At 40.1% G+C, this 20328-nt stretch overlaps 1 protein-coding gene across 1 annotated transcript in view; it reads left to right on the top strand.

Annotated features, from left to right (window-relative positions):
• grm5b (glutamate receptor, metabotropic 5b) overlaps positions 1-20328 on the top strand; it is a 52572-nt gene that overhangs the window by 11025 nt on the left and 21219 nt on the right. Inside the window, exons 4-5 of the mRNA XM_041045939.1 lie at positions 702-776; positions 1358-1532. Of these exons, the coding sequence (XP_040901873.1) occupies positions 702-776; positions 1358-1532 (250 nt within the window). The remainder of the gene's footprint in view (positions 1-701; positions 777-1357; positions 1533-20328) is intronic.

The raw sequence follows: 20328 nt of genomic DNA, 5'->3' as shown, positions 1-20328 counted from the left end.
ATCAACTTAAGTACTTAAGTAGAGCACAGATCAATGATGTCTAATTAGGCTGCATTCTGTTATTGATAACACACGCAGTAAAAAAAGGAGGAAACATTAGAGACAGCAATCTCATTGAGTGAAGAAAGGGAAACACTGGAAAAAGGGTGAGAAAGTGAGATTTTTCGTCAATTAACACAAAGGAGAGAAAGACATAAGAGAGGAAGAGAAATTAAAGAGGGGAATCCTATCATAGTCTTTGCCATTGTGTACAACCCTTCATTAGCATAAATTCCAGGTCACCCACTTTCTCTGGCAAGGAAATGGGTGCCACAGTGGGGAGACGCTTTCTCTGACATAAATTTGAGCTTTTATGAGTAAAGCAGTAGCAGGTGAGTTACTGCGGTGGGCATGTATCAGAAAATCAGGAAGGATCGAGTTCCTTAACTGTCACATTTCCCACCAAATAGTACTGTCCATCATTTATGGCTTAAATTGTACCAATAATGTTGGTCATTGTCATTATGTACATCTTCCTAGGTATATGCATAAATTGATCTATCTATCTAGCTGTCTATCTGCCTAGCTATCTGTATGTCTGTATGTCTGTGTGTCTATCCACATCCTTTTCAAACAGCTATTTAAGAACTTTTAAGAACTTCTGCCACAAAACTGAATTGATTAAAATCCCTCCCACCCTTATCCTTTCTTTGCATATCTAGGCAACTATGGTGAAAGTGGGATGGAAGCATTCAAGGACATGGCAGCCAAGGAGGGCATCTGTATCGCCCACTCTGGTAAGAGACCCAGGTCAAGGCAATCTCAGTAAATCAGTTCCAAACATTATAGAAATTTCTGGTCAAGTAAAAAGTGGATTGAGCTTTTAGTAGCTGTACAGTTTAGTATTGATTCAAACACAAAAGCAGTAAAAGCAGATGTGCTACCAGCATTGTTGTTGTTAACTGCTGCTTAGCATTAGGAAGAGTACTGCTGTCAGGTATAGTTTCTGTCCATTTACTGCCTCTCACATCTAATTTTGTCAAAAGACACCATGGTGTTGAAGATAATTTGAATTTCACTATAGTCTCAGCTTGTAGACATGCACTAAATAACAGGGCATATTTTAAGATAAAGGTCAGTTTGTAAGGTGACATTTTATTTAGATTTTCTTGTGAACACTTGCATTTCACATTGTGGGCATCAGGTGGCTGATCCTGGCTGAGCAAAACAAGGTTAAGAAACAGAGATACTGCAACATACAAAAACACACACACAAAAAACAAAAACAAATGAAAGTTAACACCTCAACAGATGAAGAAAGAGAGATCCAAACATATCAGATGGTCACAGACCATGTTTTCCTTTGACTTATCTCCAGGCAAAATCTGGAGCAATGCTGGAGAGCAGAGCTTTGACCGGCTGTTGGAGAGACTGAGGGCCCACCTGCCCAAGGCCAGGGTGGTAGCATGTTTCTGTGAAGGCATGACTGTCCGCAACATCCTCATGGCCATGAGACGCCAGGGACTGGTTGGAGAGTTCCTGCTCATTGGCAGGTCAGTGGAGCTGCAAAGTTCTTTTCTTTTGTGTGGTTACATCCTGGCTTTACATTACAAAGATCCCTGGTTTCTGTCTGTGTGTTCTGCAGCTTACTTACTCAAATAATGATTGAGGTGTGTCTTGCACAGTCTGCGACTGGATCAATAAGAACAGTAAAAATCAGGTAGAAAAAAATCTAGCTTCTAATTAATGTGTTCCTATATCCAAGCAGCTATATTCAAACTATGTGATCCACATGGGATTTCACTGGATGTTTTGGAGGGCAAAGCTGTGGCTCTGTGCTCTTCTCTAAAATAACCCTCTTGTGAGAGCCATTGATAATTATAAACACAAAGCTATTAATGTTAAAATAAGTGCCCAGCTGGTAAATATCTACTTCAAACTAATTTCAACCCAGTTATTTGCATAAAACGTGGATCCAGCTGGTGATTATTTTAAGTATCTTCAACCAGGTTTTTGACCAGCGGTGCTGCTTGTTTTCTCCCACATTATTTCCCACACGTCCTCAAATGACTGTGACTGATTGTGGCTGATTTCCCAAATGAAAAAGGAAAAAAAAAAAGTTCTTCTATAATTTTATGACATATTGTTTGCATGGCTGTTTCTAACTTGTGTTTAATGACTCTGCATTGTTAAACAAAAAACAAAAAACTTCTGTGTCTTTTTGTCTGTGGAAAAGTTATAGATTTTTGTCCAGCCGGTGTAAAATGGTGGAGCATAAACACAAGGACACATTCTGAATACTACTGAATACTTCCAAAACAGACTAAAGATATTTTCTTTACAGCAGGAGACATTGTTGCCCTGTTCGCATTCACAAAAAACAGGTGGTTTTCACATTGAGCTCTGTTCTCACTTACATGGATTCCTCCTACAATTCACTTGCAAAAATAACCTTCCAAATGGGTTTTTATGTACATCTGTGCAAGTGTATGTGTGTGTGTGTGTGTGCATGCATACATGTGTGTATATGAAAGTTGCTTCAAAGCCTCTTGAGTTTTGGTTGCCATGCCGACTGTGTAATTAACATAAGATGAATAATGATTTTAGCACCTATACCAGCCAATGTGCTGAGAACAAAATAGACTTTGAATAGATTGGAAGCATTATCATGTGATTACCATTAAAATGCCACAAATATAATTCTATTCAATTCTCCTCTACTCTTCCCTCAGTGATCTGCAATGTGTAACTAAATCGCTGCCAGCTTCATTTTTGTTGTCATCGCCACCATGATGCTCATTATCACCATGCTCATCTTACTCATCATCCTCTTCATCATCGCCATCATCGTCATTGTCGTCGTCCTGCTGAGAGTGAGGTAACATCTTAAACCACCATACCAGTCTCAAATGTGCTGTACATCCCGTTAACTGGGTTCACCTTTCCATTAGAGATGAAAGTAGAAACAGAGAGAAATCCTGTCCTGATGGAATCAAAGCGACGGGTAAGCTACAGTCATAACTTTGATATCCTGTCATGGGTTAAATTGTTTTTAAGTTTGGACTATTTATAATGCAAAGGCTTTGATGCACAGCAACACATCTGTTTTTGAACACTGGCTCAAAGCTACAAAACTGAGGAGAAGCTCCCAACAGCGCTCTCTCCCCTCCTCTAATAACTATTGTAAATGTGCCTTTGAGCAAATCACTGAGCTTCCAACTGGTCCAGTGGAGCTGCTCAGTGCTTAGCAGTAGGGGACTAGAGAAGCTTCGAAATATGTGTATGTGGAAGTTGATGAAAGTCAGGCTGGAGAGAAAATTCTCAGTCAGAGTTAACAGAACACAAATTTCTCATTTGCCACTTCAGAGACGCAACGTTTGTTTCTTAGCAGGGGTAGCTGTAACTCTAAGAGAGATTCTCTGGCAGGGTGGCTTCTCTTCCTTGTCACTGCTCTACTGGTTTGCCATTCTCTTACTGGTTATGCAGAATGCCTAGAAGGAGGAGAGTGGGATCAGGGGGATAATGAGAACCTGCCTCACATTAAACTCTTCTGGTGGAGCTCATTGCTGTCTGGTCGAAAGAAGCAGCTTGTTAAGCATGTGTCTGTCTTAGCTCCTCCCCAGGATAACAATAAAATTAGCAGTAACAACAGCTGTGAAGACTCTGAAATTCCCCAATTTGATTAAAAAGGAGGAAAAAACTTTGATAAAAATGTTAAAGAATTAAAAAGAAGATGAATAGGCCAGTTACGGGACTTGGCATGGGTTCTAAAATTTGGCATAGCCAGTGCAGTTTGTCCCACTTCTTATTTTAATAACTTAAACCAAATAAAATGCTATTCTTTCTGTGACGTTATCGAGGAATGTTAGCTGTTAAATTTGCTCCTTCCAACCAGTTCTGTGAAATTATGCAACACCATCTTGGTACCAGCTACTCTCATTTCTGTATGGCCACTTGTCACATTAGAATTTCTTGAACTAAGTGAGACTGCACTGAAATCAACTAAAGCTCTCACACCATTTGGCTTTCCACTTGTGTGAAGAAAACAGTTTTCAGAGGCTGAATATAGAACTTAATGGCTTGTTAAAATTGCTTTTTTTTTTTTGCAGTACATCCTGTGGCCCTCCGTCTCTGGCCAGTCTGCTTTGATTAGGTTGGATAATTGAATATCAGCCTTCGTTAGTGTCAGTATCATAAACGGGCTGTAGTTTTTAAATTGGAGATGGTCACGGGTGGGTGCCCTGCTCACTGGTGGTCTGTGGAAGGAACTTGTTATCAGTCCAGTTCGGCCGACACTCGTTTAACACCAGGATAATTACATTACCACAAGAGCACGCGGCTGATGATAGAGCAGATCATTCAGTTACCAGGGCAGATAACCACACTTTTTAATAGATCTGAGTGAAATACAGCAAGATCTCTGGATCTCAAGATTGTATTTTTACTGTTTGAGTGGTGCCATGTGCTGCCTGGCATGCAAGAATACATAAGTAACCTTAATGTAGACACAGGTAGCAACATCTCACCCTTAAATTCTTTCTTCTGAATCTAAGTTTGTGCTACTTCTATGCTGGACTCCCACATGACAGAGAGTCAGGCTCCAACATGATGCTTTGTTTACCATTTTGCCCATTTTGATGTAAAGATTGCAGTGATATTGCACATCTAAGGAACTGATCAATTCAGCAACTATGTTCAGTAAACATGTTTTTGTAAGATATTTTGTCATTTATGAGCGATGTACTGGGACCCACAGTTGATAACAGTGATTATAATATTAGCGTAATACTACATTACAGAAACCCAAGATTATGTAGTGCAGTCAAGGCTTCAGAATGACATCAGGAGTGCTGCTAATGCTGGTTATTTACACAAAATTGCTCCTTACATTTTGTCGATTTAAAAAAAAAAAGAGAAAAGAAAAAAGCCTCAGCAGTCACTCAGTTTCAATACATTTCTGCTTTTAGATTTTTTTTATGTTCTTCTTCAAGAAATAATCCTCAAAACTCACATAAGGTCTTCAGGCTAACTATCAGATCACAAGAAAACTACAGAATGTCACACACGCACGCATGCACACACACATACACACATGCACATATACACACAGGCACGCACATGCAGTCTGGATTTGGAGCCTGAGCGTATTGATTGCTTCTGTCCTATAATTCCTCATGGTGCCAGCAGGCTACAGACTCATTAATGAATAGCTGGGCTGAGATAAAGATCTATAGCCACATGGGACACACAAGCACAACTCGCACTTAACTCTCTCTCTCTCTCTCTCTCTCTCTCTCTCTCACACACACACACACACACACACACACACACACACACAAGCACCTACAAGCACGAATGCACATGCTCTCATGTGATTAGTTTTTCTCTAAACCAACCTCGTGTGTGTCCTCAAGTGAAACATCTTCTCCTTTCTTAAATTCAGATGATATTGTATAAATATAGAAATATAGAAATGTGTTTCAGCCACCACTGGTAAAACGTTACACTGCCTCCTCCAATATTTTGCAGCCATACATAAGAAGTACCCCATGAAATACATATTGCATTAGTCCAAACACACAGATTTCGATAATGCCTCTTTTTTGTCTCAGATTGTTGTGTGCATATACACTGTATCAGACATATCTGTAGTTTGTGGATTGAATGCATAGATGTATGGTATTTTGCCAGGCAGCTGGAATTAAACGTACATACACACATGCTCACACACTCGATGCACTCTCCGTCCTCACAATAAATTTCCACTCGGACCATGCAGGGCAGCCAGTGATAATAGCTATGACTTATCATATGGTTGACTTCACAGCAACAGCATCACTGTATTTTATGGTTAGTCATTACAGTTCAAAATATGTTTCCCTCTCAAACACTGTCTGCCTTTTACCTGTTACTGTGTGTCCACTTCATCGGTGCTATTTATAAATGGCTGTGTTTTGTCATTTGCAGCTGTATTGCTACAGATTTCAGGGAAATGTTCTCTGTACTGCGCACATCCCTGAAGAGGCCCATGTAGTTAAAAAACAAAACTCAGATAAAGCATTGGTTATGAAGTAAAAAAAATAAAATAAAAGTCTACGGCTACATAAGTTAAAACCACTGAATGCACCTTATGCAAACCTTTGCAGTTGAAGCAGTTTAGTTGCATTGCCATGGCAGCTAACGTGTAACCAAGGCTGGATTGTGTTTGGTAGTTTTCGTAAGAGGCAGATATTCTATTTGTGCTGAAGAAGCCACTGTAGTGTTGAATGAAGTGAAAGAGAATAGTTTGAATCAAAAGTCAAAAAGCAGACTCTCTCTCTGGAGATCATCCCGCACAAGTCTGCACCCCTTCTGCCTGCTGTTGCCATGGTAATATCCCCTACCATATTTGGATGAATCCAGCATAGCAGCTGGGGTGATATGTGGCGCATGCGCTTGTGTTTATGTGAATGGCTATGTGCGTGCGTGGGTGCATCTATGTATGACTGTCAATAAATGAAACTGTATGCTGTTTTTTTTTTCTGTAGCCAGCCATATTGAGAGTGCCATTAACTACATCCAGCACTGTTAGAATACGAACTCCTGAACGTATCTGTGCTGAAATGTTATGACCTCATTCTCCTTCTTCATCAGTCCTGTTTTGTCCCCCTCTCATTTGTCTCTCGCTAGCTGTCACCGCGTCCCTCTCTGAATCCAGCTGCTTGCGTTCATCCAGAGTGTAAGAGTGTGATGTGTGAGAACACTGAGACCCTGAACTGATCGTTTAACAGAGGTCAAACCCCCGCAGTGTCCCACTTCACACCACAGCTGTCTGTTAAGGCAGCACTTCCCTGTGGTTTTTAAATTGAGAGAAATTTGAAAGAGAGAGGTTGAACGGTATCTTGTGGCAAAGCGTCTGAGTCGCCTGAGATGTCTCAAAGCAGCCCGTCTTTAAAATTGATTTTCAGTGGATTGTACACCTGCACTGTAGGGGAGAGGAGATCAAAGACTTGGTGGGGGCAGAGGAGGGGAAGCGAGCGAAGAGGGGAAGGAAAGAGGCAGAAAGGAGAGGAATGGGAAAAAAGGGAGAAGATGAGTGAAGAGAGGAGAGATTAGCAGTTTAGGGCAGAGCAGACGGCAGAGAAGAGCGGTTTAGTGTGTGTGTGTGTGTGTATGTGTGTATTTGTATAGAATTCATATACCACGGTAATAAAAGATTTCTTGTTAGGCATGAAAAACAAATCACTCACAGTGGGAGTGTAATTCACGCATCACTGCTGCATTTGGGATGTATGTGCACTGGCAGACACACTTATACAGTGACAGACAGGTGTTGAGACACACGCTCACGCATACCGTACACACACACACACACACACACACACACACACACACACACACAGGGTCTGTTCCAGTCTGTGAGCGGATATGGAGCTGTGCAGTTTTTGCCTGTATCATGTTAATTTAGCCTTGATTAAAATAAGAGCTGTTTCGTGTCATTTAATTGTTGAAACGATGGAAATTAATTCTGTTCTTTCTTTTCATAGCTTTGCAATAAAAGGCTGCTGGTAATTAAACACAGGGAAATATGTAATGACGGATGGATAAAAAAGGAGGGAAAGAGGGAGACGCAGGAGATTAAGAGAAATTTGTTTTTCATGTCTATTAGTACATGGGTGTGATTATATGGTACATTGTCACTGATTATTTGCCTGCGTAAGAGTTTGTGCGTCTTGGTTTGTGCAAATGTGAGAGACTGTGCATGTGTGCAGGTGTGTGTGAGTGACTGACTGTGCCTGTTTAAGTGCAGTAAGTGAGTCATCTCCCTATGGGGCGGCTTCACATGTAAGGGTGGTGCGATCAATAGAGGGTCTGTGGCTTCTCCCCAGAGGCTCACTGAGAGACACACTTCAACTGAGCACACACAGACTGTACATGCATGCACATACACATACTGCATGTTCTTGACACTGTTGTTGAAATGTGAGTAAACAGTGGAAATGTCTTTAAACTGGGTTTAAAAATTTTTAACATTGGAAATCTGTGCTAATGACTCAAACCTTGTTGTCATAAAAATTTAGTGTGGCAGCGCGGGTACTGAAGTCATTGCTGTTATTAGAGACGTGTCTGAACTAGCCGTGACCCCTTGACTCGCTCATGGACTCACCTCTTCTGTCGAGCCATGACGTTTAACTCACGATGGTCTAGGGCTCATGGGAAATTGGGTTTGTTGAAGCCTGCTAAAATCAAATATTTGACAAGTACACAAATTTGTAGTAATGTGTCAGAAAAGGTGCCAAAACCTTTATTTAGATTTGATATTTGATATTTCTTTTTAAAAAATACTGTGTTTTTATCATTCTTATTGACATTCTTTTGTTGTGTAACATGAAGCCCCTTTTCCATGAATTTGACAAAGGAAGGGATTCATGAAGCAGTACCTTGGATCTGTTTCTTCCTTGGTGTCAGAAGCGTCAAGCCCATATCAAAGAACTCTGTCAGCAGGTTTATGTCTTCACATTTTAAACCCCAATGAAACTTTACCTTGACTTTCATTTTCTCTTGTCAGTTTGGGTGAAGTCCTCCAAGACAGCCGATCAAAAGCCTGCTGAACTGAAACTACCCAATATCAAAGAATTCTTTATTCAACTCACAGGTCTTTCACTCTGTTTCTGTCTCTCTGTCACTACCTGTCTCTTCCTTTTGCCCTGTTTCCTTCTCTCTCTCCTCACACTCGCTGCCTTTTTGACACTTTACTTTTCTGTGTCTTCCTGTCTCTACTTGTTCATTGTTTCCTTTCTGTTCTCTCTGTTCAACTTGAGAGGAAGGTCTGCCCATGAATGTTCATTACAGTTGAGTAGAAACAGAGAAATCCAGGGCAACAGCTTTCCTGTTGCTCAAAGTTGTTGTTGATCTACTGTGTAAATACATGACTTAAAATGACTTAAAAAACCTAAAATAGAAGTATTGTTCTAAGATTGCAAACATTTTCTCCTTGATAAAGAGAAACAAACAACAAAATATCTAAACATGGAAATATTTCAAAAACTGCTCACAAGAGGGAGTTTTCCATAGAACATATCATTTCGCGTGACTCAGAATGACAGCAGCGTGCATATATCTTTATTTCTTTGATGGTACAGCACGATGCATTTTAAGCTAAAGTAGGCATGCGTTCATACAGTTGTTCTTATCACGTACATGTGCATTATCAAGAATAACAGGAGCACCTGTTGTTATATTCAATATTTTCTAGCCTCAGACAATAGCAGTTTATTCTCTGTGAAAGTGAGACTCTGTTAGAGCCGTATTGGTGCTGTTAGGGTTAGGTAAATACCTAACAGGTATAGGGTTCAAGGTATTGCTGTTATTATGTCCAGATCAGTGCCTACAACAGGATTATAGCTGTGAATTCTTTTTAATGAGATCTCGAGGTCACTGAAACAGCATTACACCATAAATCACTAAAACCCGGTGGTAAATCTAGTGCTGCACAGACCTTGTACTACCTTGACCTTGACTTGTGCTACATGGCGAATTGGGAGTTGATTATTTTTAGCAACGGAATTAAACTTAAATTTCCTATATCTTACCCTCACTGTCAACTGTCAACTTATTTGTCTTATAGCTGTACTTAAGACAGATATTCAGTAAGCTTTTTTTCTTTTGCTTGTTCACAGTGAAAACCGACATTTTTATATTTGACTGGACTTGTCCAATTCCCTCTCTCTTTCCACTCATTTACCAAGCAGTGAGGATCATGATTATGTCTCTGCAAAATATTACTAATTCTATGATAAATTCATGTATTTGACAAGTCTGAGATTTTTTATAAAGGATTTTTTTAAATAAAGGAACATGGAATGATCACATATTCTGTTTATAATAATCATGTTTAGAAAAAAGCAGCAGTTTTTCTTTGTGGTTGCCACAGCTAAAAGTCTTTAAAGTTGCAAAGAAGTGATCAAATTCACTGTACAGTGTTGCTGGTTTAAATAGCATATTTAAAGAATAAGGAAGTAAAAAATTAGAATTTTAATTTTTATCAAACATACAACCTTCAAAAGGCTGATGATAGAAATTCCTTCTGGTTCCATTCTAGCCATCGTTTTCAGTACATCAGCATATGAGTGGCTGCTTAAAAGAAATTCAGAAAAATTCATTAGGCAGTTCTGCTGCTGCGCATCCCCTTCATCTTTTTTTCTCTTTGTTCCCACTGTGAGAGACAGGCCGATTAATGACTGCTAGTGATCGCTGTGCAGTTAGAGGGGAGGAAAACACTGAGAGATTCAAGAACAAAAGAAGAACACATAGGAATTTCTAATGGTGTTCCAACTCTCAGAGTCTCTTGACGGGGAATTAAGAGGTTTTCCATATGTAGGGCAGACCTGTGGGCATGTAGACACACATATTCACACACATTCACAAGCACACAACTGTACACATAAACACACCTGTATTCAATTGCACATTGGCTGACCAACATGTGCAACAGACAAAAAAATAAAAATGCTTGTGTATGCATATACAGGCACACATGGGCATGGGCAGACACACCTACACACACATATTCATCCTCTTATTGCTCTCCCAGGGAATGGCCTTATCCTCTTACAGCACTCCAATGGGAAAAGTGCTGGGAATTAGAGAGGATAGGAGGGGGAGACAGACAAAAAGACAGACAGAAGAAACAGAGAGACAGTAGGACAGGGAGGTAGAAAGAAATTTGTCCAGCGTAAGTATATATGTATCTGTCTTTGTGTGAATTTGTGTGTGTGCTTATGGAGCTGTGTGTTGGTACAACAAACTGTGTTGTTTGTGCGGTTAGTCTGTTGTGAGCTCTCAGTTCGGCATTTTGCTGCTCATTTTCTGAGATTTACGCTGTGGGATTAAACCGACTGTTACGTCAGCCCAGTGGCTCAGCATGCTCAAATACACACTCTCACACTCACACACACTCACACCCTGATGCACACAAAAATAATCCTTTTTATAGTCGTTGTTATAGTAATCCACACAGGAATCTAAAGGGTTTCCCCTTTGTTTTTCTGTTTCGTTTTTTGAGATGTGCTGATGCTGATGCTCTCAACGTTCATTTAAATGAACTTTTTCTTAGACTGGCATCAAATTGACATAAATGAACGACAACAAAGATCCCATCAGGACACAGATAACCTCTGATGTTTGCTCTCAGTACTCTTCATTCCCTCTGACTGTTTCCATTTCTACACTTGACTTTTTGTATCTCTCTACTTGTGTCTGTAATCAGCAGCACCTCATCCGCCTGTTTCGTTCTCCTCGTTGTTATACTTGCTTTTCATCCATCACACATTTGGAAGTCTATCTGTAAAGGAGATTGCCCTGCTATCTCCTGAAGTGCCTGGACAGGAAATGAATTGGCCCTTAATTTAGCTCAGACTCTGAGCCAGGCAAAGGTAATTAAGAGAAATATGAACTGTTATGCCTCTGAGAAATGACAGACCCCCCCTGGTGAAACAAAATCTGTGAATATGAAGAAATTGAAGCTGCGTAGTATTTTGTCAGATACCAAATTTTTAAATTGTTTTTTTTTCTCCTCTTGTGTGAACAGCACAGAAAAATGGGAGCAATTGAAGAAACAGGATTACATGACACAAGCCCAGAGACAGAATGCAGCTAATCCTCTGTGTTTCATTACCTGTCCTCTTTTGTCTTGTTGTTCAGTTTTTGGGAGCTCGGCTCTTCCTTTTGTGATCAATCTATCACAACAGGCAATTTGCTCAGTTGAACAATGTATGAATAGGTAACAGCAAGAAATGGCTTATCAAATTAAATGTAATATTCACTGAAAATGGGGTTGCCTTGGCTGATTCTCACAAATTTATTGAGGAAATGGACTGACTCACATACTGGTCGTAAAAGTGTAAGGATGGATGTAAAAAATTGCAAATTGGCCATAATCCTGTAAACCCAAAAACCCAATCACATATTATAGGATCATATATAAAGTAAACCAAGCATGTAACGGTACATTTTACAGCAGATATGATTCAAAGCAGTTTTTTTGTTTTGACTCATAGATTGTAATGACATGCTGTTGGCTTGCTTCTCAAGCAGCTGTCTTTTCAATCGTACTTTGAGCATGATGACAGGCTTTCCAGCCAAAGGCTTGTTGGCCTTTTGGGTCATATCTTTTTAGAAATAAGCAAGCAGTGATAACATGTCATTTTATCTCATTATGTGTTCTCCAGTCTTCCATTGTAGAGTGGCTTATCCTTGATTTAACGATGGGATGAGTGAGACGGAGGTTCATGGCCTGCTAATTAAAATCCTTTAGGGAATGTTGTTGGGCTCTGAGTGGATGAGCTTTATGTGATTGTCTCTGACTTTGGATTGGTGGTTTGATTTTTCGGTCAGAAAGTTGGCTGACTGATGGCGTCACTGCTGCTTAATGTTAAATTGAGGTCCACTTTTCTGTATGAGCGTCTCTGGTGTCTGCTGAGGAGGCTGTTCACAGAAGTGGGGGAGGAGAAGACCAGGGCCATTTTTCAAAATGTTATGGAGCCTCTGTATTGTGTTCTGATGAGCTGCGGATTCCCCTTCAGTGATCAGTTAATGTTCCCAAGTGATCCACTGAAAGCTTTATTATTCAGGTTTTATTTCTTACCAGGTGCAATTTGGCCCTGTAAGTGAAACATGATGGTGGCTTTCATTTATAGCCTGACTCTCTGTTTATTAATATGCTAATCCACAGTGCCTACTTATCTTTATATATTTAGAATATCACGGAGTACTAACCTCTTATGGTCTTTGGCAAAGACTGTGACTAAGACAACGGAAATCAGGGTAACCTATGAAGCTGTCAGATGATGTGATTGGCTTCAATATGTAATTGTTTGCTTTTGACAAACAGCGATATGCAGGTGGTGGCAAGTTTTAGCATCAACCCTGGCAAGTACTGGATTACATTGCAGTAAAACAATCGCTTTAAATTCTTTTTGCAGCCATTTCAAACTGAGATACTTAACATTACAACTTCAAGAATATAGCAGTCAGCCTAAATTCTGTGCAAGCCATTTAGGCTTACTACTTGTAAAGATCTCTTCAATTGGATTTCAAATGATGCCTAAAGTTGGCAGTTGAGGATATCCTCACACACACACACACACACACACACACACACACACACACACACACACACACACACACACACACACACACACACACACTCACACCAAACCCCTGTCACTCGTTTGTCTATATCTCCCTCGCTCTCCCTCTCTTCCGGTGAGCTCAGTGAGACGGGTGTGATGTGTGCCGCATCACAGCCCCCGCACAGCTTGTTACCATAGCAACACAGGAGACAGAGAGCGGGAAAATTATAGAAAGACAGAGACAGAGTGAGAGAGCGCGTGTGAGAGACAGAGAGGAAGTTTGCAAAAGCGAGAGAGAGAGCGATCAGAATGTTTACTTGTGTACTATATGCATGCCTCCATCTGTGTCCCCTTACTAAGGTGAGGATAGTTTCCAAAGTTTGTGTTCAGATCCTTTATTTTGAGTCACTTGGTTCAGTTTCACAGATTGGAAATTTGGGGTTTATTAACTGTGATTATTTCAAATCAGATAGTGGCATTCACATACATGACAACACATCTGTCATACCTGCCACAGGCCAAGTTATGCCGTGTAACATCAGTGTGACTCATGTTATTGTACTGTCTAAAGTTAAGATATATTGCAAATAGTGCATTAATAGTGTAAGAAACTTAAGCCTCCTCTATTTTCAGAATATGAACCTGCTCCAAAAACTGTAAACATCAGTGATCTTAAGCCTCCTGCACTCCAAATTCAACTAGCACAGAGAGAGTGTAACCCAGATACTGCCACAATGAATTGCTTTCAAAAGAATCCAAGAGACCCACGTCCTGTGTCATCAAAGAGTGAAAATGCCAAGGAGGACTGAGCTGACAGAAAGGTGTTTGGACCACGAGTGCTTAAATAAAAGATAACAGCCTCACTGTCACGTTAAACCAAAAGCATAGAAACTGTTCTCATCAGGGGGCGAAGCTACAGATAGAACAAAGTCCTATTTCAATAGGAGAAATTATAAAGGCATCAAAAATCTGTCTTTATAACGAACACAAAGAACTGTCCAAGAAATAAACCTGCTGAACAAATGAGGAAAATGGAAACTGAATTTAAGAACAGAAATAATCTTTAGGACGTTGCATTCAGCCATTACATTCATTGATTAATTGATCTTGAAAAGTGTTATTTTATGTTGTCACAGCTACTGTCCGAGGAAAACCTTTGAGATATTTAAGGTGATCTAAACCAATTGTTAAATCTAATTAACTTCTTTAACCAGAGCTGGGGTTAGGTGGACTAAAAATATAGTCTGTGCCAAAACACTGTATATGACTGAATCATCTGTATCACCTTGGCTCACTTGGAACTAATGAATAAAATGCCCTCTCAATAAAGATGACCTTGTCTTTCACAAAGAGCACAACAGAACATGTTCAGGTCTGACTGTAGCAATAAATACAGACAAAATGAGCATAACAGTGTTTCGAAAAACCAACAATATCCAATATCGACCGAAATGTCCTTAACACTGCCCACAGAGGAGACTTAGGAAAATATTTGCTGCTAGTACAAATACAAAGAGTTCCATTAAGTTCTTTACCCACTCGTCCTAAAATGGTCCAGACTCTTACCAATGGAGCATAAAGCTTTTGTATGAGATTCACAAAAGGAATGACTCAACATCTGGCTCACACAACCCAGCTTCACCCAGCTTTACCAGCCTCAGCCAAAAAAACCTATAGAAAGAAATAGAATAGTTAGTGTGGTAGAATAGAATAAAAAAAAAACAAACAAACAAAACAAAACAAAACAAAACAAAAGTTTAGGGAAAGGAAATCCCTAAGCATGGACAAAGTTCATGACAAAGTTCACAGTCTGACCATAGACCATTTTCTGCCACAGGAAAAAATACTGCTGGCCAGAAAACAGGGTATACTAACATTGTTTGTTACGATACACAGAGGACAAGCAGAATTTTTACTCTCCTGCTCAGAGTAAAAACAGATTAGAGAAATATATTTCCCAAGGTTGGCTGAAAAATTACCAAAATAATATGAGTTAAGCCATGAGGAACAGATCAGTGCACTGGATGAAAATGCAGACAAAACCACAAATATCTGCAGATTACGTCATTCTCCCTTCATCAGTTCACACAGAAACATCTGTCTAATGATACCCAAGTAAACCCATGTTTACAGTAAATACACTTTGTACATAGATGCATTCACAGTATGCATGAGTTTATATATAAATTATTACTTACATATTCATCCTTACAGCTACATATGTATATTTATCATTTGGCTTATTACTGTGATTCATTACTAGGTTAATGAGTATTGTTTATCATTTATATGTTGTGCCATATTTGCAGCAATGGCTAACACCCATTCATGCAAATAAAGCACATTTTAATTTGAATTTGGGAAACACACAGAGAACCAGAAAGAGAGGAAAACAGGGGAGCACTGGTGGAGATATGTGTTAGCATGAGATGTGGGAAACTCATTAAAGTCCAGAATAACACGCAGCTAATTTACTGTAGATCCGTCTGGTACACTCTCTCTCTCTTTCTCTGACGCACACATACAAACACATGATTCTGTGGGCGATAAGCTGGATGTCTCGTTACTGGGCATTAGTTGCACCTCTCCTTGCTAATCCCTGCTGTCAAACAGACAGGCTGGTTGTGTATCTGCGTGCGTTTGTGTGTGCGTGTGCAGGCCCAACCAGTATAATTATTACCATCGTGTAAAGCAGGGAATAGCTCTGACTGATGCTTCTAAGCCACTGGCCCATCATTAGGTTACACAAGATTGTCCATTAATGGCTGTGCGTTTGCATGTGTGCGTGAGTGCGTGGTGTGCATGTGGTATACAAATACCGAAAATGGGGAGTGGGATATTAGAGATTATACTGTCTCAAATGTTGGTGGCGTGTGACTTGAACTGGATGTAATGTCAAAAGCCAGACAGTTTTTTTACTGTAGAGATGTAAAATAATAATTTTTAAAGTTGAATATTAGTACAGTATGTATATATTGTATATTTTATTAGACTACTTTCAGTTGTCTGTGTTGTTAAAGTATCATTACTTTTATATAATAGTCACATGCCATATGTACATTGAAAGTCATGGCTCGCTGTAACCTTTCCTGTCAAATGGCTAATAACTTTGTCAGTGTACATATGTCATGTGGAGTACTGTATTAAAATAGACCTGAAGTAATCCTAACCTCTCCTTTAGGTATCGATTCATTTGGCTGGATTGAAATTGAAACGACTTTGCCAAATAATTACACTAAAGTTCAAACTCACCTCACAGCCTGATCCCAGGCTGGGACACTGCTTTTGAAAGTCAGATAAATGACTTGGCTTTGGCACAGAGGTCTTTGAATGTGGAAACTGACAAAGTGAGGGAGCACTGAGAGGAAAAAAGAAGATGACAGAGAAAGAGAGGATCAGGGAGCGAGGGACCAGAAGGCCACCGTGGTGATAAAGATAAAGCAGAAATAAGAGAGACGGGAAGGGTGGGAGCGATGTTACATTGGTGGTGGATTACCTCAGCAGGTGATATTACAATGTCTGCTGTGCTGAATATGGGAGATGACACTTTTATGTGTGAAGCAATAAAAAGTGATGAGGCCAGACCTGGAGGAATAGGCCGAATATACAGCGTCTGTATCTCTCTTAACTCTTTCCTCCTGAGATCATTCCTCTGCCTCTCCCTCTCTCTGTTTCTTTCTCCACTGCTCAACTTGTTTCTTCACCTCCAACATTTTGTGCTCGTTTTCTTTCTCGACCTCGCAGAGAGCATGCGCTTATCCAACCTTACAAAACACTGCTGTCTCCTTTTTGATCCTTCTTTCTCTCCTTATGTCAGTCATTCTATCCCCCCCCCCCCCCCGAGATCATATGTGTGTCACTTTCTCCTCTCCCTCTCTCTGTCTTGCTCAATCCTACCTTATCTCTGTGGATTTCGATGTCTTCTTTAACCTTTCCTCTCCCAGTGCTTCTCCCATTGTCTGTTGCTTTCAGTTCCACTTTTATCGGGGCTGATTATGAAGGCCACGGGCAGAAATGCATTGCACTTGAGGTATTGCTGGAGATTTTACCTCTTAAGACTTTTTTCTTTCTCCATGCACCTTGGGAGAAGGTGAGGCCAGAAATCCCTGCTCTGTTTCGGTCCATTTCTTGAATCATCTGCTGCTCAGTTTCCTTTCTTTCTTTCTTGACCTATGCTCATTCTCTGTAGCCACTGAAGTTTTGCTTGGCAGTGCCCTGCTTTAAGTCAGTGGAAAAGTGGAAACCATTCAACAGAAGATGAAATTTTTTTTAAAAAAGCAAACCAATGTATGTGTACATATTTGTGTGTCCTCTAAATATGTGTGTACGTGTTGCTCTCACAGCTGACTCCATCCTGACAAAGGCTCCAGCTGGAGGGGAATAATGTCTGTTATCTGCACTCATTCATCTTTCTTCCCTTGTGCCCTCCTTCTCTGCCATCCATCCATCCCAAGTTATTTTCACTCTTTCTCTCCCACTGCACTCCTGTTAAGTTCTCCTCCTTTCATTCTTTTAGTTTATTTTTCCTGAGTACCTCTGTTGGTAGAGTGAGGAGGGCTGACCCTGTCGAAATTCAAATGAAAATGCAAAGGGAAAATTGTGTGTTTATTTGTTTGTGTCAATCAACATGCACAAAAGTCATAACATAATTGAAACTCAAATTGAAAAGGCAAGCTGCATTTCCAGCTCACAGTATTTATGAGGACTGTCTGCCAACGTCAAAATGGAAATGTAAGGTCCACTTCACAGAAAGCTTTCATGGAAGACAAATTTGAAATACCATTTATCGTATCGCCATTCAACTTGCTTTTAACGTTACATTTTTATCTGTATTTGGGCCAAAGTTGTTTTAGCAGTGGCTTTTTTGTGTGAGCGTCATCTACTACCAAGATGTAAATGCAAATGTGAGCTTTCCTTGGGAGTTTGTTCACAAAGTTATTCATAAAAAAAATCAAAGTTAGCAAGGAACTGCAAACTTTGAATGGGAGTTTAATACCAGGCTTTTTGCACACAACAAGACACAAGGAATGTTTCCAATCATGCCTTAGCAGGTAAGGCACAGGGGGGGTTTGTTCTTCATTTTCCAGCGGTGACACACTCATCAAAATATACACACTCATACTACGCAACATTGTGAAAAGAAAGTGTCCGTTTATTGGAATAGTGTCATTTTCTATCCATTAGTGAAACTGTGCTCTATTTCCCCTCTGTCTCTTCCTTACTTCTTTCCCCTCCGTCTTTGTCTAAGCCGTGGCTAATTACCACTTATTTTCTGCCTCCCTAACCTCCTTCTTTCTATCTTTATCTGTTCCACACTTCCATTAACTGAAAGTGAATGTGTTCAATAATGAAAACAATCTGAGTGGGGTATTTTCCAATGTGTTGCCACCACCACCGCATTTGATCATATACCGTGGTTTCAGATCCCTTCGCTTTTTGCATTTAATTGTGTTGTAGATTTAATTTTAAATGGATGAAGTCGCCATTTTTGCCCAATTAGTCTTCACTTAATAATCCATAATGACAAACTGAAAAATGTTTTTAGAATTTTTTTTTGCATTTTCTGGGTAGATTTGCACACCTGGAGTTGGACAGTTTATCTCATTCTTCCTGTCAAATCCTCTTGAGCACCATCTGTGAAGCATCTGTGACCTGCCATCTTCAGGTCTCTCCACAAATGTTTTCTGGGGTTTAAGTCTGGGCTTTGGCTGGGCCACTCAATTACTCCAGTATTTCCTTGGCCGTATGCTTCATGTCATTGCCGTGCTGAAAGGTGAACTGTTGCCCTAGTCTCAGGTCTTGTAAACTTTGGAACAGGTTTTCTTCAAGAACCAAGGGTTAAATGTTTGTCTCATCACACCAGAGAATCTTTTTCTTGGTGCTCTCAGAGTAGCTTCTATCCAGCTGCTCCATAAAGGTCCAATTGATGGAAGGCTGCTGAGATTGTTGTCCTTTCAGCAGGTTTTCCCATCTCTGCAGAGGACTTCTGAAGCTCTGTTAGAGTGAACATTGGGTTCTTGGTCACCTCCTTGTCCCAAGTCCCTTCTTGCCTGGTAACTCAATTTGTCTGGATGGCCAACTCTAGGAAGAATCCTGGTAGTTCTAAACTTCTTCCATTTCACAATTATTGAGGCCACTGTGCTCCTGGGAGCACTCAAAGCTTTAAAAATGGTTTTATACCCTTGCCCTGATTTACGCCTCACCACAATTTTATCACGGAGGTCTACAGAGAGTTCCTTGGACTTCATGGCTTGGTTGTAGTCTTGACGTGCAGCAGTGAATTGTGAGACCTTATATACACAGGTTTGTACCTTTGTAATTCAGTTTGCAACAAGTGGACCCCAGACAAGTTCTAGACACATCTCAGGGATAGTTAAAACAAACAGGATGCACCTGACCACAACATGGAGTTTTTTGCAACAAGTCCATTTGCTGAATATTTTTCTTTTACATAACAATTCTTCCCCATGGCTTTTGGCATATTTCCCAAGGAGGACATTTTCTCAATGACAAACCATGATGGAGTGAATCTGAACAGACCCTGAAGGTCAATATGCATTCCTGAATTTATCATGCTAAAAAATGAAAGTGTTGTATGAAAACGAAATATTAGAGAAGAAATATTACTATAACAGAACTGTCATGGCTCTCCATTAGGCCAGAACCTTTTTGTCAGGTTCCATCACTTATTCTTCTTCTTCTTCTTTCTCCTCCCCTCTCTGTCTAACAGAGACCTTCTCTGAGCTGTAGTTTTCTTCAGTGAGTCAGTCCTGAATGAATGAAAATGAACTGACTAGGTTCTCTAAACATTACTTTTTTGTGTGTATATTATAAAAAGGGGGGACAGCAGTAATCCAGGTGGAAATGTTTTAGTAATTTGGCTCTGTCAATAACAAACTTTGTGTTTCTTTTGTTTTTTTTTTCTTTTTTGCTCTCCTCCTCTCTGCCTGCCTGTTTGTCTGTCTCCTTCAGTCTGTCTTGAATATTTTTGTCTCTGTATCTGTAACTTCTTTTGTCTGTCTGTCTGTCTGTCTGTCTGTCTGTCTGTCTGTCTGTCTGTCTGTCTCTCTCTCTCTCTCTCTCTCTCTCTCTCTCTCTCTCTCTCTCTCTCTCTCTCTCTCTCTCTCTCTCTGTCTTTCTTCTGCCTTGACAGATTTGTTTCTGTCCCCCTGTCACATATCAAATCAAGCATCTGTTGTCTGAAGCCCAGGGGAAATCAGCAAAGTTGCCAAAACCT

Source organism: Toxotes jaculatrix, chromosome 9, assembly GCF_017976425.1.
Source record: "Toxotes jaculatrix isolate fToxJac2 chromosome 9, fToxJac2.pri, whole genome shotgun sequence".
Lineage (NCBI taxonomy): Eukaryota > Metazoa > Chordata > Actinopteri > Toxotidae > Toxotes > Toxotes jaculatrix.
The sequence above is the reverse complement of the archived record's forward strand: the minus strand, read 5'-3'. Positions and strand labels throughout refer to the sequence as shown.